The 24,163-nt window shown below is 42.6% G+C and overlaps 1 protein-coding gene across 9 annotated transcripts in view; it reads left to right on the top strand.

Annotated features, from left to right (window-relative positions):
- The window catches only part of AFF4 (ALF transcription elongation factor 4), an 86,421-nt gene that overhangs the window by 37,027 nt on the left and 25,231 nt on the right, over positions 1-24,163 (top strand). For 7 of the 9 annotated variants that reach the window (XM_083181954.1, XM_083181958.1, XM_083181955.1 and 4 more), the window contains exons 3-8: positions 10,850-10,976; positions 14,025-14,786; positions 17,484-17,528; positions 19,676-19,762; positions 21,043-21,079; positions 22,823-22,871. In XM_083181954.1, coding sequence (XP_083038080.1) covers positions 10,854-10,976; positions 14,025-14,786; positions 17,484-17,528; positions 19,676-19,762; positions 21,043-21,079; positions 22,823-22,871 — 1,103 coding nt within the window. In that variant the 5' untranslated portion in view covers positions 10,850-10,853. The remainder of the gene's footprint in view (positions 1-10,849; positions 10,977-14,024; positions 14,787-17,483; positions 17,529-19,675; positions 19,763-21,042; positions 21,080-22,822; positions 22,872-24,163) is intronic. The other 2 variants (XM_083181953.1, XM_083181961.1) reach the window with 2 other exon arrangements.

The raw sequence follows: 24,163 nt of genomic DNA, 5'->3' as shown, positions 1-24,163 counted from the left end.
GCTAGCTGTAGGCATGGGTGGCTGAGAGGTTAAATGGCGGGGATCGCCAAAAACAAGGCACCGTCGCCGTTTAACCCCCACGCCGGCCACTCACCCTATTCAATATCCCGGGGAACCCTCGCTGACGGAGGAAAAAGCCTCATGTCATTGTCGACCTTCCAGCCCTGTTGACCTAAGCCCTGTTGACTTCAGTGGTTAACCCAATGCATGTTGACCTGAATAGGGTCAACCCATACCTGTCTCATTTCTACCTACTTACAATGCACTGCTGAAGTTTTTCTCATCCTCTTACCACCCAATCACTTGTGGCTTGGTGGCAGTGTTTGCCTTAAAGTGGCTATATATCAGAAAGACATTGCACCCAATCATACAATCTCAATGGATTGTATGCAGATTGTGTGTACACAATCTCCCAGCCCCAGGAGATTGGAGGATTGGTCCTCTGATCTGTTGGGATTGGGAGCAGATTGCATGTGCTTTTAAGCACATGCAATCTGTCTTTAGATGGCTCATACAACCAGAGTCATGTGACCATCCCTCCCTGACTAGCCAAGAAGAGGAGCTGCAGCTTCTGGGCAGCCTGTGGCAGTGAAGATGCTGGGAGCTGCAGAAGTTTCCAAGCGGCAGACGGGCCGGCGGCTGAAGAGAGCGGTGGACGTCGTTTTGCATAATTCTGTCACTACTCTGAAAACAGTTTTCAGAGGATTGCTGCATTTTGGCTATTTAATAATGGCATAACACAGCATATGTGAGCAGATAGGTAGTTGCTGGCAACCTGTAAATTAAAAATAAATAAATGATTTTTGGTACTCCTATCCTAGTAGGCCAGCCCCCTATTTACATAGGGGGATTGAAGCTTCAATCATGCAGCAGATGGATTGTATGACAGATTGTGAGTACATTTTGTGTCCAAAAACCACCAAGAACTACCATGGAGTTGAAGGGAAATTGGACACAATCCTGATTGTAATGCTGGGTACACACCAGGATGACTAGGGCCGGATCCCCACAATCTAGATCCAATTCCGATCAATTGGATGTAGATTGTGTGCTGATTGGGCCCTTTTCTGACCTGGTGTGGACCGATACTGATCCGATGCGCGGTCCCGCGGGTCGGTCGGTTGTTATTGAGATCCTACCTGCTGCAGGTAGGATCTCAATGACGACCATACAGCCGGGTGCGGGTCGCCATCGGATCTGACCCGCTCACGGTGCACATCGTGAGCGGGTCGTGCCCCCCCGCGTCACCGTGAGCGGGTCGTCCTGGTGTGTACCCTACATAAGACCAGTCTTTCTGATGTATGGCCAACTTTAGTCCCAACAGGCTAAAAGTATGTCCGCAAATGATAATTGACCTTTTGCTCGGAAATGTCAGAAAACTGACAGACAAATTTCGCCTTTTTGTCTGCAAATTATCATTTTTTATTTCACCTATATATTAGCAGATTTTCATTCCAACCAGGCAGGGTGTACAATACACGTTTAATGATAGGTACACACTACACCTGCTGGTGAATCTTTGCTAGAGACATCCCCTGGTTGGGCAGCATGTACATTTTGATGGGTATGTTGCTAGTGACCTGCAGGTGTACGTGCCACTAGCAACACTGAGTCCATACTGGTAGATCATCTTTTTTTTTTTTTTGTAATGAATGGTCGTTATCAGCAAACTTGTATAACATGCCTAGTTTGTACCCAGCTTAATCCTCGTGGCAGCCGGGTCATAGAAAGGTGGCTAAGAAGGACTCCAGAATAACTTGTTGTGCTCCTGTTGTGTGTACTCATGATATCTGTTTCTTTTATACAAATACAGGGGGCTCAGCACTCAGCATAATAAACTGACTCCCCTTAATATACAAATGATCAAATGAATATGGGGTTTTAGTTCATGAATTGATCAATGCATTTAAGCTTGCAGCCGATCGCCAAGGGACCCCATTTCACTGCAAGTCCTACACTAACAACTGGCTTTCATATGAACATGTTTTTTTTTTCTTAGTTTAGAGCTCACCTGCCAAGTACCTTATGGCTTTTAAAGGTGAGAATCCCAAACACAGCACCTGTATTAGTATTAAAGGGGCAGCTGTCACAGGTTTCAGGTAAATGAGCTTATCTAGGGTGCATGAGAAAGCTATGATCACAGTAACAGAGGTTAATAAAAAAATCAACCCAAATATATAGATACAGAAGTACCAACACACTTGCCATTCCTACGAATGGGGTGCAAACAGCACCTACACTTCCCAGGTTGGGGTGCAGTGGCTTGTGACCACACACTCTAGTAAATACAAATACAGGGGGCTTAGCTATCAGGCATCTTCGATTCCTGGAGATCCCCCCCACACACACACACACACACACACCTTCATGTGCGCGGCCGAAAAAGTGGGCGTGGCTTTGTAAACCTGGCATGACCTTTTCAGAAAAGCGGGCGTGGCCTCTAATACTGACATGTATTGAAGTCCCCTATTGTTACATTTAATAACACATTTACCCTACTGACAACTCCTACACAGAGATACCTCATACATCCACCCCTCACCCTGACACCAATGACAACTTCACCCCCTCACTTCTCTAACATGTATATCTGCCCCAAACACTGACCGTCCACACACACAAATCCCTCCCTCCACACTGGCGTCACCATTTTCTCAGCTGACGGCAGAGGTCCCCTGGGATTGATACACCGTAGCAGCCGGCTTATCTCTCCTCTGAGGCTCAGTTTGGGAGGAAGCGCTGCTGCAGCATCCTAAGCTGTTGGCTGCACAGTGCTCCTCCTTCCTCTCCTCTCCCATGGCCCAGTTTAAATATTTCTGTAGGTAGAGGGAGCTGTGGAGTGGGCAGCAACTCGCAAGTGCTGGAGACGCACTGTGCATGCCCTGTGGTCTTTCTGGTGCCCGGAGCTCACGCTCCGCTGGAACCACCCTCTCTATGCCCCTGACAGTGTGCACACTCAGTTGGGAGTCTGTGAAGGCTTTCAGTCACCCGGATTCTGGGAGAATCCCAAAATCAGGGAGACTGCAAAAACGTCCTGGAGGGTTGCCACCAATTCAGGGAGAATCCAGGAAATCCTGGAGAGGTGGCAACCCTAGGCTTGGCACTCATCACTTCTTCTTTTTAGTCATTTCAGTGGTGAGCTGTATCCAGCAATAATTATTTTTTTTTTCCCACTTTTTATTTTTACTGTATCTATATATAGTATAGCAGAAGTGATCTCATGGGTACAATAAACTGGGCACGTTAGATAATAAATATTTTTTTTTTTCTTTTTTGTAGTGGCACTTCAATAAAAAAAAAAGTTGGCCATATTTACAGTGTGCAATACTCCGGCAGTCTGGCTCCAGAGAAGTAGGAAATTCCGCACAGAACCCATGTCTTATTTTGTTACTTCAATTAATTTACAATATTGCAGTTTTAAACAAACTTGATGCTAGGCTTTGATTAACATCCTGTCTCCACGAACACAGGAAGTTAGATTGCTGTGGTGGCTGAAGTAAGGTTAGGTAACCATTCCTCTGTATTGAAGTTTTTATGACGGGGAGACTCCAACTGTACAAGCCATTTGTCACAGGGCATATTTATCTGGCTCTCTTCAGTGTAAAATGTTTGATTTAATAAAAACATATTTAAGAAGCCCTTTTCAAGTAAGTGATATGCTGTTCTGTGCTCATTTAGCTGCAACCAGTTATAAAAGGTCCTGTCATGGGCTAGTGCCTCAACATAATGTAGACTTCTCGTCTTACTCAAGCTTCCAGGAGTGTTTTTACAAGGAAGCTTTTCCCTTTAGTACCCAATTCCAATTTTACCAGCATAATCTTACTTTTTGTTGAGTCTAAAGTTGAAAAATAATAATTTTATGTAGAATGTCTATCTGTAGGCTATGTGTGTACATCGCATTTGTAGCTCTGGTGTATTCTCCTATGCTCCAACAACACCGCACTCACTAGTGTGATCAGCTATGAACACTTCCAGCAGAAATAAACACCCTGATCACAAGTTGCCACTTGCTAAAATCTTTTTACAGGTCACCAAGCAGCCAAAATCTGTAGTCATTAGTTTTGTGACCTGGCGTTGGATTTCAGAAGTTTGCTGAACAGTGTCCTTTTAACACATCTGTGTCTGTTTGACCATGTTAGGGTATGCTGGGCTTAAAGGATTGGCACATTTTGTACTGTGGACATCACGATGAAAGTTGTGCTTAAATGTGTGCACAATGTTGGTGGTGTGCCTACCTACAGATGCATCCTTGCTCAGGCAGCACCAGGTCTTGTGCTATGGCATTGCCAGTGTTCAGTTTAAAGCTGCATACACACTGTACAATATGTGCTTTCCATTTTCAATATGTAGGCAAAATCTGAAGAAAATTTAATGCATATCTCACAGTGTGTATACAGTTTGTGATGCTGATACAGGGCTCCTGACACAAATAAAAATAGACTGATAGACTGTGTAGGCAGGACCATTTTCACTATATTGTATACAATCTAGTGCAGTCAAAATCACACAGTAATAGATTCAAATCGCATAGTCAAAGTTGTCCATAGCCAAAATCGCAGCTGTGTTGCATGTACTTTATCCTAGAACTTTCAGATGCACAGAATTTGCAGAAATGTGTGTAAGTTCAGCTTAGTGACCAAAAAGGAGCAACATAGTGTGAAGACTGACCGTATGTCCTGTTTGGCATGTTTGCCCCGGTATCTACATTTGTATCGCGTATCTGCTGGTATTACCTGTGTGCGGTGAGTGCTTGGCTCCAGGCAGTGCACGTAAGAACTTGCGTGCCCAGTGTGGATGGCCGGGAGATGAGACTGTGGGCCCTGGCGAGACTCGCCACGTGTGGTTGGTTGGTTTCACTCACCCATTTCGACATACAAGATTTTAACGCATCTTGTTGGTATTGCTTCCTGCTTAACATCGATAAAGAGGCAAACAGGAAGAACTACAACTGCAAATTATGGGGTTTAATCGTTGTTTTTATTTTCTAAAGCAAAATAATCTACACTTCAAGTGCATGTGCTTGTTTACTAGACGCCTTTTTTTGTACAGATAGAAGTAGGGTTTCATATATGCATTTTTTTTTTTTCTACACCATCGCTAATGGGCTTTTTCTCGTAAGGAAAAAAACCCTACAAAAGTGTCAGGAGGACTTGCTGAAAGATGGTGATGCATCAGTGCTCAAATTGTCACAAAGACACTACTAGACTGATTTGTATTTACCAGCATCTTTCAGTTGCTCTAGGAAATGCAAACACTTCAGTATTACCCTTTTTAAAACCCTGGAAGCATTTGATCATTTCTGCCTGTTGAATCAATCAACAAGGTGGTACAAGATCTTTGTGTGTACATTAAATAAAATCCTCTAGATTGTCAGTTATGGTGTGTACACACTGTCAACATGCCGTGCGATGCGAGTCCCGATGCGATCTAATCGCATCGGGACTCGCATCGCACGGCATGAAGGAGAGAAGAGGAGAAGACACGATACCTGTCACCAGGGTGCCGGGCAGGGGCACAGATGGCATGGTGACCAGGTCACTACGCTTCAGCGTTCAGCCCTGCAGCCCCAGGAGAAGCCGCCGGAGCTATGTGAGTAAAGGCACAATGACTATATAGTCTTGCCTGCCCTCACTATGTCGCTGCCGATTTGCGCTCACTCGGGAGCGCGCATCGGGCTCGTTAGCCCTAAAAAGTACACAATCCGCATGCGATATGGCATCCGATGTGCACTATATCTGCAACATCGGAAGCCGTATCGTGCCTGTGTGTACACACCATTACAATAAGATTAGAAGTTGTTCATTTTGCCCATCAAAATGATTGCTTCTGCAATGTGGGCTGAAAACTGACACCGCTCATTGTGAAAGTACAAACTTTCAGCCCCAGCAGGGCGGGCAACAGAAATATTGGGGCCCTGTGCAATGATATTTGGGGGCCCCCACCTAATCCCAAATCCACACAACCCTCTTCTGCATGAGCCTAATTTAGGCTTTCAGGTGTAGACTTCTCTCGTTCCCAGTCCTGGCTTCTGGCTGATGCTGGCCTGTCACTTTTCACAAAAGAACGAGCAGACAGGGCAGGCTGTTCACAGAGCATGGAACAGATAATCCGTGCATGCGCAGTAAAAATACAGGAGCAAGAGTCTGAGGCCACAGCACCAGCGGCGGGTATGGCAGTGCACCTGCGGCCTCAGGCCAAGCAGCAGGGCGCACACAGTGATTCAGTCAGATGGCCAGGCCGCGAGGGTCACTGGCAGGCCAGCTAGAACATGCGGTGGCTGTACAGGGGCATGGAAGCTCTGGGGCCCATCACACTTGTCCGCCCTGTAGCCCAGTCCCTATTTGCTCCTACCTCCAATCTGTCTTGACAGCTCCCTCTCTCCATATCCAACCAATGTTTGAAACGGTTGAAAGTGTCCCTGCAAAATTTGCTTACACTTCCTGTTATGACCTCTTTTAGCACACAAAGGCACAATGTGTGTGTGTGTGTGTGTAGAGATGCAGAAAATTAATGATTTTGTGATGGCATCTCAAACGGTATAATGTCATAGAGCTCTTAATACATTTTGCTAGTGAAGCTTTATTCTCAACAATGGAGTGATTTTTTTTTTTTTAGGCAGAGTACGTATGCAGCTTTTGCCACTTGATAATTAAATCAGTGCTGCCATGTAGACTGTCATTCAAGTACTTGAATAGTGTTATATACCCTTGTTCACAAAAGGAGAACTTTTAACATCTACCTAATTTCTTATTGTAAACCGTATATTTCATATTCTTTATCAAAGTGTTTTTGTAAACGCAATACATTTTTACATGAATACATATTATACACTTTTGTTTTATTTAAGGTTACAGTATTTCAGACTAATGGGGCCTACACACTGGGTTATTTCAGCCCATTTTCTAAGCTGCAGTATCTGATTAGATTGCTTAGAAAATGGCCTACATTGCTCAGTGTGTAAGGGCCATATCGATGCGTGGAGAGCTCTAATGGTGCCCATACACGTTCCGATGCGGGCGGTGTGATCTGTGCTTTGAAGTGCACGCTCCCATGGCACTTCATTGCACAGTACAAAAAGTATGTGCTTCACATACTTTTTGTACTTGCGTTTTATCGCATCGCATTGCATTGCATGCACAAGGCATGCAATGCCTGCTAGTTAAGCTGAAAATGCACGCCCATATCGGGACGTGTATGGTCACCTTAAACCTGACAGTGCTCAGTGCACTGCTGAACATTCAAATATCACTCAGATTGCTCAGCACAGTTGCCTCATGTGTAGGCCCCTTAATGGAGTTCTTTGTCAAATAAGCCCTATTCAACTTTTGTGGAACTTGCTAGAAGAGAGACATTTGAAAGTATTAATATTTGTCCTGGAGAAATGAGGTGGCCTTTTTCCCTAAATGGGACTAACCTGTAAACATCGTGGCAGATGTATTCAGCCTAGTGAAGAGATAAAGTGGAGCTAAAGTAGAAGGTGATAACACACCAGCACAAGCAGCTCCATTTTGTCTTTTAAGCTGCGTTCACCTCAAAATCCGCACAGGGTGGTTCGGCGTGGTGGTGAGCGTTGATACACGCTCCCACATCATCGCCGGCCGCCGCTCATCTGCTGGTATTGCCAGCAGATGAGCAATGTGGTGGATGGCTTTTCATAGAGTTCTGCTATGGAAAAGTCTGCACCCCCAGGAAAATCGCTTACAGGTGCTTACACACTGAGCAATTTTTCGCCCGTCTTCTAAAGACTTTGCAGTCTTCAATTTTAGTATTCGTCACACAATGCAGAATTTTCTGCTACAACTCAACATAGCCGGACTCAGAGGAGCCATGCAGCACAACTGTCACTATAATTTACATGAGCCTAGCAATCACCAGTGATGGAGAATTGCTTCAATGCTGTAATCCACACTTTTAGTCTACTAAAATCACACAAATGATAAAACTTGGCTAATTACTATGACAAAAGTTTAACATTAAGGTAAGATGGATTTTGTGTAGTGCCAAAAGAGTCCATTACTTTAAATCAACCATGTAAAAGCATGTCTGACATTCAAAGCAGTTGGCCGTGCAAATCTGACCAATTTTAAACCAGGGAGCAGGCACAGGGTATCTCGTGCAACCGGAATGGTGCAGAATGACTTGTAGATTGTGACTAGTAAATGTAAAAATTTCTAGAGAACAAAGATAACCTTTTTCAGTCTAATGAAAACTGAAGGGCAATGGACAAAGGGCCAGATTGGTGTGGCTCAAGAATAACCTACAGTGGCCTAGATCCTGAACTCAATCCAATTAAGAATCTTTGGCACTGTTTAAAAATAACTGCATAAGTAACATTCGGCTGACCTGAACAACTGACGGTGAAAAATGCTTTCCCCCTAAATGCAGCGTTTTTGTTGGAATGGTAATTCGTGAAGTGGAAACATTCAGGCCTGGATTAAGTACTACATTGGCCTGGAGCTAAAATTGATCAAGGAACTATTGTGAGAAGCAGAGGAGGTGTGGCCAGTAATGTGGGTGTGTACACCCCTCCACTGTTCCCAACAGTAGAAAAATGGCATAATTTTCTAAAAGAAAATAGAAATAGTTTCAATAATTAATTTATAAACAGTGTGGTCTGTGGAGAGGCTGCTTATTACCAGGCTGTCTGGATGATCTGCCTATTTTTATGGCATTATAGTTCCTTATGCCTCATTAGTAATTTGGCCCTGCATCCAATGAAACGTTGGTACTTGTTTAGTTTCATGGCGGCAGCGTGTGCCACTCTAGCTATGAATCTTGGCAGCTTGCCAAACTGCCTTCTGTAATCTACGTTATCAGCGTCCTACGCTGACTCCGCGGCAGCCCGGCGCTGCTTCTCCTAAGCTCCTGTCAAGCCTACTGAGCACCTCACACAGCGCTGTGGAGAGGGGATCATGCGGGCGCCAGCAGAGAGGCTCTCCATCTGTGATAGACGTAGGAGCGTCTCAGGCACTCCAGCAATTAAACGCTCCTGCATCTGAGTAGCGCGTGCCTCTCCTGTCCATGAAGGAGGCATTTTCCAGTGTTCCATGTTACATACTGGCAAATGCCTCCATTTGATACCCCCACTATCCACAACATCCCGAAGCGTGAAGAGCGAATGCAGCACGTGTCCTCCCAACCGTTTCATACCCCCACCATCCATGTCGGCGTGGAGTTGTTTTTCTGTAGTGTGGCGAGCCCGAAGCGTGGCGAGCGCAGCGGAATACATGTGAAGTTATCCACGTCCCCTCGCGGGGCACACTTCGGGCTCGGGGGCTCGCTGCGCTCACCACACTGTATAAACTCAACTCCACGCCGACGTGGATGGTGGGGGTATGAAAAGGTTCGGGAGGATGTGTAACGCATCCTCTCGCGGGGCTCGCTGCACTCTCCACGCTTCAGGCTGCCGTGGATAGTGGGGGTGTTTCAGGAACACATTCAGACCTGCCATATCATACATCTGAGCAATAGCTACTCAGAGAGGTCAGAGGCAGGAGCGTCTCATTGCTGGAGCGTCTAAGACGCTCCTACGTATCACACAGATGGAGGATATCATGCGGGCGCCAGCACTGTGTGAGAGGCGCTCACTAGGCTTGACAGGAGCTTAGGAGTAGCAGCGCTGGGCTGCCGTGGAGTCAGCGTAGGACGCTGATAAAGTAGATTACAGAAGTAAGGCAGCTGGCGAGCTGCCAGGATTCAAACAGGCGGTTCGCTGATAACGTAGCTAAGAGAAGTAAAGCCGTTTGGCAAGCTGCCAAGATTCATAGCTAGAGCGGCACGCGCTGCCGCTGTGAAACTAAACAAGTACCGAAACGTTAATGCTATTAGATTATGTACATTGTAGTAGCATAATTACACATTCCATGATTCTTTGTTCTAGAGAGAGGGGCTGTAACAGACAGCAGATATGTATTCAGACCAAATTCCAGTTAAATCTGATTGGCTACTTCTGTATTATGAACTGATTTAGGTTGTTCATCTGTGTGGTGGGATATAACATTCAATTTTGGGGGATGATTTCTTTGCAAAGCAAAAAATGAGTAAAGGGGCCATACACAGGGGGTGATTTTAGCCCTCTTAAGCACGGGTCACTCCCTGGATATGCCCCTGAGCGAAGGTGAAATTGCCCAATGTGTACGGACCTTTAGGGTCAGTTATGTGCTGGTGTACAGCTGTGCTGTGCTCTGAGTATAACTATATCCTCTGATTTTGTCCTGGATCACCAAACCAAGGCACGCCTGCAAGAGCCTCCGTGCACCCCACGGTGCTTAGGCACACAGTTTTGGGAAATGGTATATGTAATTGTTCATTGTAAATTTTACCTGAAAATATAGTTTTGCTGTAAAATAAATGGATGTAATGTCGCTTGTTACTCCACTTAGAAGGCTTGCTAAAACAGCAGACCTAACTATTATTTCTGTGACTGTACTCCTTTTCTATCCATAGCAACATTCCCAAACAAGACAATGATTATCTAGGTTACAGTCAATACATAACTTCTTTTATAGGCTTACAATCTTGCAGCGCTGACTCACACCTATAAGTTGTTAATACACATTGCTGCCACTATTGCCTGAAAAGCATGGACAGACCAGGAAACCATGGTTTAGCTTTGGGCTCTGATTCATAATTTACACATGCTTTGGAGGATGGCTAACCCTCGTGATTACATAGACTATAGCTATTTTCTTTGTATATTTTGGCTACAGCATGTAACCAAATTATGTTATTCTTAAGGCACATTTGAACCCTAATTCTGAAAATAGTTAGTAACTACAGAGGTAATGTCCTTCCTATCTGGTGAGACTAGTTTTTACTTAGAGATTTGTTTCTTTCCTTTTTGTTTTAGCAATATGAACCGTGAAGAACGGAACGTGCTGCGTATGAAAGAAAGGGAAAGGCGAAATCAAGAAATCCAGCAGGGCGAAGAGGCCTTTCCATCCACCTCTCCTCTTTTTGCTGAACCTTATAAAGTTGTAAGTGTATTAAATATATTTGACTCATGGGTGGAAAGATATTGGCTGGATTACATTCATGATCTTATATCCTTTATGCAATTCCCAGTTTTTGTTACCAGCAGTCACTGTAGACTGTAATGGCCCGGACTCATTGCTGTAATTGGCAGTTCTTGCTGCAATTAATTTTCATGACTAATAGGGCAGGGTTTCCACAAGGCTGTCTGTCATTTTAGCATTCGAGAACACGTGTTGTGCAGCACGTTACATGTCCTGACTTGGCGTTATGTAGTTCTGTGTACCTAATGCGTCAGTGAAATTCTGGTCCTTCCAAATGCTGAGCTTATTGCTTTTGGATTGATGATGAGATTCAACAAACATGTTTTCATTGTTTTTATTTTGTTTTGAGGAAGCTTAATTTTATTTTTATATAATTTTGTTTTATGCAGGTGCTTTTCTATGTTAGCCAGATTGTGGCTATGGCAGATTTTAACTTTATGATTTCCCTTGAACTGCCCAGAGCCATACAATCTTGACTATGGGCTATTTGCCCTATAGCCAAATACGTTACAAGGGAGTCGGAATTGCATTTCCTGCACATTCTATTATTCCATGCGATACCGACCTCAGAGGGCCGCACATCTGTATCGCAAGCAGGGTTAACACGATAGCGATTTTTGGCTACCTTTCTGTGATAGTTTGAGATAGTCAAAATTGTAATGCAAAATTGCACCGTGTGCACACTTAGGTATTGTAATCTATAAAAAAAACTGATGTAGTCTGTCTTCCTTTCCTTTCTGGTGTTTCTTCTGAACTTTTTTTTTTTCTTTAGGGGGAGGGGGTTTGTTTTTTCTTTTTTGACATGTAAGCGCCACGACATAGAGGATTATTAAATACATCCTCTTCTGGTTCTATTCTATGAAGACTTTTTGTTCATTTATGAATGATTTCTCTTTTTGCGGAGCGCCTTGTAACTGAAGTCATAAAGAAAAGTTCATTATATTGAAATAAGTTTATACTTTTGGAAACTCAATGATATTTGGTAACATACTGTACAGTTTCCTTGTATTGTTGTACAGATTTTCTGTCTCTTATCCATCTCTATATAGTAACCAGAAACTACTACTATCTGTTGGAGACTCAAGCTAACTGCTGTCTTTCTGTGGTGGGGTTGTGTTGTAACAGCTGTCCTTCAATAAATACACTAATTTCATGTCTGTTAAATATGTGGCTCTTACATAAGCTTTCCAGTTCCTTCCTTCAACTGGTAAACAATATTTATTATAGAAATGTCTTAAATTATGGCTTCACCGTTGTGCAGTACAGACAGGATTGAGTTTCTCAACACTGGTTGCTAGAGCACTGACCAGCCCATTCCCCAATATTCTCTTACTATCCATGTCTACCCAATCTAAGCCATGTTACCCTACTGCTGCTTTCACACTGCAGAAACTGGTAAAGACCGGTATTCTTAAACGGGATGTCAAAATGGGTCTGAGCCTTAAGACCTTTCACATTGCAGGTGAAAACCGTTTTAAAAAGCATTTAATACCGTTCACACATTCAACCCGTTTAACCATCAAGGGACACGTTTTAAACCATAGAAATAGAGCCGTTCATACTGCCATAAAAACGTCTCTGAAACGGGTAGGACACTGCTTTTTAACCGTTTAACAAATACTGATATTTGTTAAATGTTTAAAGCACCCTGAAGCTTTCACACTGCAGCTCTACCCGTTTAAAAAAAGCTAAAAAAAAAACGGCAATTTACAGTTTTTAAGAGCTTTAGTGTGAAAGGGGTATAATTCTCTACTCACTTAGACAGAGCCCTGTATTGCAGAAGTGCACGCTGTTTAAGTGGTAGTGGCTGTCCCACTTCCCCATGTCCTCAATTCTGCCCACTCTGTGTAACTTTTTCTGCCCAACACCAACTCCCCTCATTATTTTCTGATATCTGCCGGCTGTATAAGACATCACTAGCTCCCCCCTCAATGACGAGAGACAGCAGGAGTAATACACGTGCAACACCATGCCAGGCTTGGTCAGCATAAATGACGAGGCTTGCAGAACTGTAAAGTAAAGCACGGAAGGCTTTACAGAGATGGTGAGGGATAGGATGGGGGTGTCGAATGGGAATGAGAGGGCAAAGGTAGTGGAGGTAGATGGGGGGGAAGGAGCGAAACAAATGGCTGAAGGGATACTGCAAGTGCAGAGAGGGGAGGTAGAATGATATTGACTGATACTTTATGCAAGTTATTTTAAAAATAATATATGCACAATTCTATACTATATTGCAGTGATTTTCAACCTTTTTACCTTCAGACACACTAAATAAGATTTTAAAATTGCTAAGGCACACCACATTGGCCCCACAGGAAAAAAAAAAAAAACCTATTGACACCCATATAAAAAAAAAAAAACAATCACACTGGTCCCCATAGGTAACAAAACTAAAATACATTGGCCATTTACATGAAAAGAAGAGACCAGTAAATAACAGTTGAACTGGTGGTGGTTGTAAACTGGTGTGGACATCTCTAGATCTGGTGTGGACATCTCTAGATCTGGGGGCACACTTGAGAACCGCTTAAGGCACACTAGTGTGCCACGGCACAGGGGTTGAAAAACACTGCTATATTGTATTACCTTGTATTACCTGGACTGTTATGTTTAAGTACATTTTATGAATAAACTGTAGGTTTACAGAAATACATTTTTATTGGCATTGCAATGGTCCTTTGGTATTACCAGCACAGTCCTACTGGTTCTTATGTTTTTTAGACAGGCACGCAAAGGTTTGACAGACTGGTTAAGGGAAGTGGCGAGACCAAGGGAAAATGGTGCAAAAAGACAGAGAATAAAAATAGACAGTTGAGAACTCAAAAAATAGGAAGATGTGGGCATAAGAGGAAAGGGATTGGAAGGTTAGGGAAGAGATGAGAAAAAACAACCACAAATGACAGTCCAAATACTCATTTATAATAGTTTGGATATTATTTGGTAGTGCCAGCTTTTTTGGGGTTATGCCAAAACGTCCTATGCATGTAAATTGTCTTTTGTTTGTTTCAGACAAGTAAGGAAGATAAATTATCAAACCGAATCCAGAGCATGCTGGGAAACTACGATGAAATGAAGGATATGATAAGTGACCGCCCTTCGCCAATTGGCATTCCCAAGCACGCTGTCCCTCCACCACCCTCTGATGATAAATCTGGACAGGGTTTCTTTGGTGAACAGAGACACAGTAATTCTCACCAAAGCAGTAAATGGACTCCTGTGGGTCCTGCAGCAAGCACTTCTTCTCAGTCCCAGAAACGTTCCTCCTCTGGTAACCAAGGAGGGCACAGCAGAAGCAGCAGTGGGAACAGCAGCAGTCAAAGGCATGATAGGGAATCCTACAGCAGTAGCCGTAAAAAGGGGCAGCACGGGTCCGAGCACTCCAAATCTCGTTCTATTAGCCCAGCAAAGCAATCTGCATTAAGTTCTAGCCATTCCCGTGCCCATGGGAATGATCATCACAGCAAGGAACGTCCACGCCCCAAATCTCCAAGGGACCCAGATGCTAACTGGGACTCTCCTTCTCGAGCACCTTCGTTCTCAAGTGGACAACTCTCCTCACAAACATTTCCCCCATCTCTGATGTCCAAGTCTAGTTCAATGCTGCAAAAACCTACAGCTTATGTACGACCTATGGATGGGCCAGAGTCTATGGAACCAAAGCTATCCACTGAACACTACAGCAGTCAGTCTCAAGGCAATAGCATGAGTGAGCTGAAATCGAGTAACAAAGCAAATTTAACAAAGTTGAAAATGCCTTCCCAGCCTTTAGATGTAAGTTATTACTGCATGTCTGTTTTCTGATGGAAGTTACTTTTAGACTTTCTATTTGAATACATTTATCTTGTTACTCCTAACTAGGAGCCCCCCTATCTCCCCAGTATACTTGTCTCTCCAGAAATGTGCCCAACACAAGACCAGGCTAGCCCTGTTTCTGGTGTCAACATTGCCAAATTAGCTTCTGTTTACATGACAATTCAAGTATATTGCATTGACATGAGTTTTTGCCATCAATATAGCTTGCGACCTAGCCAGTTATGTCACTTGGGTCAACATGAGACCTAACAAGCTTAGAGTCTTGCCACAATATGAAACTTGAAGTAACTTGCATTGACATGACATCTAGCTAGTATTATAGTTTTAAGTAGAAGTGAGAGAGTCCTAGCTTGTTTATGTCTAGGAGTAAATTTGGCAAACAGCCCACCCATTCCCTCTGAGTTCACAGACCCCTATTATCAAAAAACTTACCACTCCCCTATTTTTAATAGACCTCCCCCAGTAGTCTTAAATCCTAATAATGGTATGTCCTATACTTGGAATATTTTAATAATTCTTAGGACACCGATAATGTAAGACACATATACACGAATGCATTCCCGTATGTCATTTATTTATTTTTCTGGGTATAGAAATATTATTAATAATTGTCCAATATTTATTATTTTTCACTAGATTCATAGAATGACAAGCATGATCAATTTTGAAAATTTTGACAACTGTTTGCCTAGATGAATTGATAGGTCAATAAATAAAATCAACAATTGACAACCCCAACAATAAAAATACAGTACAACAAAAATACAAATGTAAAATGAAACGGGATGATATTGGATGATTATAATGGATAACAAATAATAGATGGAATATAATATGGGAGAGTCCTAGTGGATTTGAAACTAATAAATATTATAAAATATTTAAAAAAATAAAAAAAATTATTAATCTGCTTAGTCATTTATCCAACCACATGCATACATTGCATATAAACGATAGATATGTCTGCCCGTTCATCTATTAGATTGTAAAATAAAATGTAGATAAATATTAAATTCACAGATAAAGAATTTGCGGAATAGTTTATTGCTCCCCTCTGACATAAACAAACGCTCACCTGATGAGTGGGCAAGACAATGGGCTGGGAATGGATGAAAAAGCACATTCAAACATTACAGTGACCGATAACGGCCCGACTAATGAATGAAATACGTGGCAACAATTGATAGGCTTCTCAAAATGCATAAATGTGATACCGGATGCCAGGGCTCGGCTTAGCCTCTCAAAGCACCAGCGAACCGCTTGTCGGCCTTCACTGTGTGCCAACCGGCTAGATCTAAATGTGTGTGTGTGTGTGTGTGTGATCCTAACATGTATTGAAATGAAGTAATGTCATGAAGGTGATTTGTATAGATTATCTACATACAGGACAGCAACTAGAACCTGTGAATTTCCAGCCATAATATGAACAGATAGTGATCCATGACAGAACAAGAGTAGTAAGCAGCACGGATGGAGATTTGCTAATCCAGTCTGTGGATTAGCACCAAAGAATTAGTCCTTGTGCGGGTATCTCTCTTGTATTACCTATGTCCCATACTCCCCTGGTAGCATTAAAATAATCCACGAATACCCTGTGACCAAGGTTTTTTTCCTCTGATTACTCTCCCCCTATCCCCTACACGCAGAGCACTGTGGAGCATGTGTCTGGGACTGTGATGATCAGTTCTCTCTGCTAAATTGTGTTGGGGAAAGAGCAAAGTTTCTCTTACCACAATGAAATGCCTGGTACATGCTTTCCACAAAACAAGTTGCACAGCATTCTGGGGTGCCTTTCTACCAGTGATGGCAGCAGTTATACTGCCGCTCCATTGTCTGGCACATAGGGGGTTATTCTAGTTCACTCTTTCTGACAAAATCCTTCTTAGATGGACAAAACCAAGTGCACTGCAGGTGGGGCAGATATAACATGTGCAGAGAGAATTAGATTTGGGTGGGGTTTTACTTCAAAGTGAGATCTATATTGCAGTGTAAAAATAAAGCAGCCAGTATTTACCCTGCACAGAAACAAAATAACTCACCCAAATCTAATTCTCTCTGCACAAGTAACATCTGCCCCCCCCTGCAGTGCACATGGTTTTGTCCATCTAAGAAGGATTTTGTCAGAGAGTGAACTAGATAAGGCCCATAGTGCGAGCAGCACATCATGTGACGCAACCATGCCAGGTAATGTACTAGTGAATGTGGTCACATCACATGCAACCCAAACCAGGCAAGTGGATAAGTAGCTTGCAATGATATCGCTTTAGTGTTTGTTATAGTTTGCCATGCCATCTATACAATAAGGCTATAATACACAGTTACCTATTGTAATCGTCTACAAAACCAATTTACCGCTTACATTGAGTGTATCGCTATCTATGGACACATTCTAGCGTGAAAATAAATCCATTGATTAGTAGAAACCTTTAAAAGTAATAAGATTCTAAGCTTACAAGCAGGGCCCTCCTACCTCTTGTTTGTTACTACCTAGTTTGATTTATCATTGTTTCCTATTGTAAGGCGCAACGGGATTTGTAACTGTAATAAAATAAATGAAAGACCTAAAATGTAAATATGAATTAATTATAATGTATTTATAAACCAATGGCTTGCAGTTTGTTAGTTTCACAAGTTTCCCTTCTCTTCCTATTCCAGGCTTCTGCATCTGGTGATGTGAGCTGTGTGGATGAAATTCTTAAAGTAAGTGAATATTTATTAGTCCAGATAGCAAAGTAAGCCTATTATAATGTAATATTTACAAAGCATGAACATTTTACCCCTTACTATTAGTGTCCCTTTTAGGAACTGGCCAGGACAGGGTGGTCATGTCTGGCAGCCGACCTCAGCAAAGGTCATCATTGGGGCTGGGCCAGGCCCCGCTAAAGTCACTGCCAGGGAAGCACCGGGCATCTACAGGGGTGCTGGGCTTCCCGTGCGCACCTGCGGAAACAGGCTGTTCTAGCAGGGCGCTGCTAGAATGGCAGGGTGCATTTTGCCCTTAAAAAATCGGGCAGGGCGCCCTTTTAAAACAGCCTAGTGTGAACTGTGTACACTATTATATCTTCTAAAACCTTAAACCGAAATTACCTCAAGAAAAATAGCTTGCAGGCTACATATAGTGCCACAAGAAAATAGACATTTGCGAATTGCTGTCTCCTTATATTTGGTTTATATAAGGGAGATTCAATGACATTTACAAAAGTTTCATAAATTGCGTCCCCTCCCTGACGGATGACATGGGGCTCTATATTTCAGTATGGGCAGTTTGCTATCATTTTCACAGTATGGAGTCTGGCAACACTCTGTTTAATATGAAGAAAAATCGGTTGCGTTCCTGCCCGCTGAACAGTTAGAAGAATTGCTGTGCAAGGCATCGACCAAGCACCGATGTCATTTTCAGGTCACACACCGGTTACAAACCCTTTATCCTCGCTGTAGGAGGACATGGATAAATGTTTTTTATAGCTATGTTGGATTACTCTATAGCGCAGTTGTCTAAGGACACTATTCTTTATATTCAGAATGTCTCAGTTTTTAAGAATGGTATGGCTAAAACATTAAACACGATTTTCCAATGAAATTGTTGCTGCTTTGCACACTGTATCCTTGGATTGGATGAACAAGGAAGGGAAAAAGTGGTTAAACCGGTTGCATGGTCTGTTGTCTGAGTCAAGCTTCCAAAAAATGTTCTCTCATTTAGAGGCTTTCTTAAGTCTAGATCCGGGTGAGCTATTCAGAGGAAAACCCGTATCAGATACAAGTAGGATGTTCCCACCACTGAGTAGTATGTACACCCCTTTTATGGGAGGTCTTTTCCTCATCTCCGCCTCAGCAATAGATCATTTACCGTGAATGCATGTCCGAGTATTCTTTAGCGCCCTTTAGAGTGTTTTGCCACCACCATAAAGCTAAGTTTAATATAGTCAAAATGGAAAAGAAAATATAGATGGTATAATACCAGTTTTAATAGAGGATATATATAAATAAAATGTTAATATACCCTTTATATATTATAGCTTCTTTATGGTATGTTGCTTTATGGGGGTTGAGAGAGCCACCTCTCTAAGGGCCATAAGGAATACTCCTACATGCATTCACGGTAGATGTGCAGTTGCTGAGGCAGAGCAGTTGAGCCTACTGTCCCATAAAAGTGGTGTACGGTACCACTTACTATTGTTGCGCCGGTGGAGGGAACATCCTACTTGCATTTGATGCTTACCTTTTGATTTACTTATCTATTGGTGGGGGGTGTCACAAAAATGTGTATTGAACTCTCCATAGACTGCCTACATATTGCGCATGAATAGAAAGTTTCAGTACTATCTTTATATTGTCAAATGGAAAACTCATAACAATTCAGTCATATGCCACTTCTGTACATCAACCTTTTGAAATGGAGGAAAGTACAGGATCATACTGAGGAGCAGGGCTTAAAATGGTCCTGGAGAGGTGTGGGAACTAATTTCTCTCTGCCATCTTATTATCCCCCTCTCATCCCCCGCATTAGGCAGGGGCCAGTAGTAGGGTTTTTGGCATCCCCATGCAAACTATTATGCTTTTCTGTTCAAAGTGGAGGTTGAACTAGTTCCACCTCACCATTACTGGTGGTGGTACTCTGTTCCAGAGAATTACAGCTGCTAGGCAAATTTGCCCACTTAAATTGTATTATAAACAGTCACACTTGTGGTTATTTGATTTCCTTGATGTAGTGCACAGCAGTAATAATACAGTATATGAAGGCCACAGTGTATAGAATCTAACATAATTGTAATCTACTACACTGCACACAAGAAAATGCCTTTATATTATCATGTCCTGTAAAACTAATTATTTTTTTTTGTTTACAGGAGATGACACACTCATGGCCTCCCCCTCTGACTGCAATCCACACCCCTTGCAAGACTGAGCCCTCAAAATTTCCATTCCCAACAAAGGTTGGTTTCACTATGCACTTTACTCTTGATATTTTAAACCTGTTTTAATCATTTAAATTGAGTTTTATCAAAATAAAAAGTGTAACGTAAGATCCTCCCCAGGGCTACCACTAGAAATTGTAGGGCTCGGGACTGACAAAGCCTGCACTACAGTATAAAAACCAACCACTGCTCCTACCCTGCTTGAATCAATTTTATGTAGCAGCTACAGTTCCACTTGTCTCACCCGTTTTAATGAACAGCAGCCAGCCCAAGTTGGGAGGAGGCAGGAGAGCTCAGGGCTGGACAGACCAATGGATGGCTCCCCAGCCACTGGGCAGGAGTAGAGGGCTCACTGCACAGGGAAACAGAAGGGCCGGAGGCTCCTCAGCTGCGGGCTAGCTGCATTGAGTGGAGGGCAGTAGGCTCAGAACAGAGCGGAGGGCTCCTCAGCTTGGGGCAGGAACGGAGTTACCAAAGTGCTCCCCAGCAGCCTCAGGGCAGGGAGTCCGGAGAGCAGGTAGTTACATAGAGCAAGGCAGGATGAGGATCAGAGGAGCAATCCCCTCATAGCCATCTGCTGACTGATTACTGGCAAAAGCGTCAGCCTGGTCCTTATCATCCACCTCATCTGTGGCAGTGTGACCGGAGCTTGGTATGCCCAGCACGTCTGCATATCACTCCCCCTCCATATCCAGCTGTCACATCGAGTGGGGGAGGTTACGGCGTTGTGCCCGGCTCCCATCCCTTGCTGCCTTTGTATAAGGAGTGCATATGACAACATGAGCACCTGAGAAAATGCAGGTCTTTAAAATATCATTCTGTAAATGTAGCTGAAGGCAGAAAGCAGCCGGGAAACCTTTGGTATCCAAACCACCTGTACACAGATGTCTTATAGCATGCCGCTCTCCCTACAACCCCTGGCTGCATCGGACAACTGCCGAATCCAGCTGTGCCAACAGTACCCCCATGATGGTGGCCATGATCCTCCCCATCTTCTACACTGTATAATTATTTTCCCAAAATGACTTGGGAGGAGAGGCAGATGTACTGTGGAACAATATGCCACTAGTCTTAAGCACTTAGTTAATGGGTATTATGTGAAAAATGACTTGTTGAATCAACATTTGCATATGTGCTATGTTGTGGTAAATTAGACATTTTTTGTTTCGCTTTATATGCTATGGTACATAACGTTTAATGAAATGCAAACCTTTTTTTGTTTTATTGTATATTTACAAACTGTTTTGTGTTGTAAGTCTTAAATTTAAATTGTGTAATTGAAACCTTTTTGTTTTAAGGAGACGCAACAGACAAACTTTTCCTCCACTGATCAAAGTGAGTATATTCATTCCTCTAAAGCATGAAACATTTCTGGTTTATCTTTTTATTTGTATTGTAGCCTAGAAGTGACAGATATACTTGACCTCTTATTATTGTCCATAAAGTCTGCAGTAAATGCATGCCATTGGTTGTGTTTTGAAATAGGGCATAGTGGGAATTCAGTTAGCTTCTGTAATGTACCGCAGGGTAATTGTAGCAGGGGACCTTATCAATTAGTCTGTGGGAGCCTCCAGACTGCAGTTAATGAGATATTTTTTTGAGTTGATGTATCATGGGTATGTGTGCAGTGGCTGATAAAGCCTATTGTGTTTTTTTCCTACCAGCCATTGATGTAGAGTCTGGGGAGCCGCATAGTGCAACAGATTTATAAGCTGGGAATACACCTGACAAACACTTTGGCAGAACCACTATTGTGCCGAGTGGTTGATCCAAGTGTACACACTTACCGATTTGGCTACTCACCGTGCCTGTCAGGGTACCTAGCTGGGTGTGGAATTGAATTTGCCTGCCCACCTTGTGACATTGGCCTCTGCAGCCAGTCTGTGTGTGGGCAGTGGACCACTGTACACACAACCTGATGCACTGATAGCTGAAGATTTATTGGCAATAGGCTGTGCAGCACATCTGATGTGATATGTCTCTGAATTATATAATTCCCTAAATAGTTGGGGGTACACAACTGCCCATGGCCAATATATTGCCCAGTGTTTACCCAGCTATAGACACTACAGCAGCTGTACACAGTATTTCACTTATCAGTATAAAAGTAGAAATATTGTTACATTGTGTTGTTTTTTTTGTTTTTTTTTAAGGCATTTCTTTTCCAACTGTAGCCATTTAAGTGAGAGAGTCCTGCCTCTGGGGACCTGTTGCCATGAGGACTTTAGTGCCAGGTCCTGGAGCCACTTAGAGATGTGTACCACCAAACACTCTGAATGGTTACTTTATTTTTGTGATTCAAGTGTAGCAGCGATTCTACTAGAGATCTGGTGGAAAGAAAGTAGTGTTTCAGAAGGGGTGCACAGGCTTCTGGGGGTTGTGACCTGCCCCTAATATGAGCGCTCCAAAACTGTCCATAATAATAACCACTGTTATGTAAATGTTTTGGTAGTTTTTCCCCCTTAATCTCAGCATTTAGGAGGCTTCCTTTCTGCAGTCATTGTCATGCAGGTTTTCATATAACCCCACATAATGTACAAATACATTTATATGGAGATATGTTTTCAGTTATATAATGGCTATCTCCCATATTTTTATAAAGCCTATGTTATTTTCTAGTTTAATTGGCACTCATAGCCTAGCTACTTGTGATGTGAAAATTCCATAGGTGTTTTTTTTTAATAAAAAATGCAAGAGTAAAAGTGAGGTTTATTTCATCAATATGCTTTGTTCCTTTTTTTTTAAATCCATTATTATATCAATCCACAGTAGAAATAATGTTTTGCTCAGACCAAAGCTGTAACAGAAATCCATTAAAGTGTTCCTTAATGCACAGACAAACATTGCCAATGCCTTTATTGTTAATCCAATTGTTTCAGAGTGTATACAGAACTAACCTTTGTATTTCAGCATCATCTGTCCGTGTAAGGGCCGTATAAGACTAGTGTTCAATTACCATTTAGATTACATTTTTTGTGAAGTAGGAAATAAATCTGCCTTTGTAGCATACAGTTTTCTGTTCAAACACTTATTTGTAACTTTTTTTTATGTTCATTTAATGTGTGTATTTATTCACAGAAAGATACAGTACATCAACGAAAGCTTCCAATGGTCATCCTCCTAAAGCGTAAGTACTCTTTGCTTGCAAAATGCTAAAATTCACTATACTTGAATATACTTTTATGCTGAGCATAGATAAGTAAACAATTGTCCTATATATGCACCAATCGAAAATGCGCCAATACATTTGGAGTAATACTTTTAAAACTTGTGCCAATTGGCGCTGGGAAGAATGTCCTGTATAGGACAAGTTCTAAATTGCTAACGATTAGTGTGTGTGTGTGTGTGTGTGTGTGTGTGTGTGTGTTCCTGGATTATGTGACGGAGTATAAATAGATCACAGGGAGTTTTGCTAATGCCATAAGCTGGGAACAACCTTTTATCCTGAAAGAACACTCGTGGTCCTGTTAATTCGTAGTGGCATCATTTATTTTTAAATCTATTTTGATATTTTTTTGACAAGCAAGATAATGTAACTAGGCAGATGAACTAATTGGGAAATCCCACACAGTATAATCACAACATAAATAACCAGTTTATAACTTCTTGACAGCTATGTTGATTTTTTTTTTTTTGCTATTTTATAATAGAATGTTAAATTAAGTAATCTCATAATGAATGAGAGTCTGGGATTTTAAGTGTGTGTGTTTATATCTATATACTTACAAAGTATAAATTATATTTTTATATTTCTATGCAGTGGGACAGATCACAGAACAGTCCCATTAACCTGTATTGCAATATGTAAAACTATCATTTCCCTATTTTTACAAACGTGGGTAGATGGCTTTAGAGCAGGCATGTCCAAACTATGGTCCTCCAGCTGTTGTGATTGCCACAGTTTTGCTAATAGGGAATGCAGCAGCTGGAGGACCATAGTTTGGACATGCCTGCTTTATACCCCTTTTACACCAGAGGTTGGACCCGGGATATTGGCGCTCCAGTCCGGGGCGGGGTGTGGTGGAAATAGGCTGAAAAAAAATAACACGGTTCCTGTTTCCCGGGAATCTGACCCGGCAAATGTTCAGGGTCGGACACGGGGCTTATCCGGGGCTCAGGGTGGTGTAAATGGTCATTACCCTGGTTATTTGGCGGGGAAAAGGCTGTGAAGAGCTGATTGGTGCTTTGCGGCTCTGGCAGATGATGTCATCCCGCACAGGTCACATGGAGCAGCACATCAGCAGCAGAAGCAGCATTTCCACACTGTTTGCAGCCTGTACCCTACACTACAGCAACAGTCTGTGCTGGAGGCAATCTCCCCAGTGTGTCTACAGCGTCATCTGCAGCAACACAGGCTGGCTGTCACACAGTGTGTCCCACAGCATCACCCTCAGCCTGACTATTTGCCATCTTTGCTGC

Source organism: Crinia signifera, chromosome 4 (assembly GCF_055691185.1).
Source record: "Crinia signifera chromosome 4, ASM5569118v1, whole genome shotgun sequence".
Taxonomy (NCBI): Eukaryota; Metazoa; Chordata; class Amphibia; order Anura; family Myobatrachidae; genus Crinia; species Crinia signifera.
This window is presented reverse-complemented; position numbering and strand designations above follow the sequence as displayed.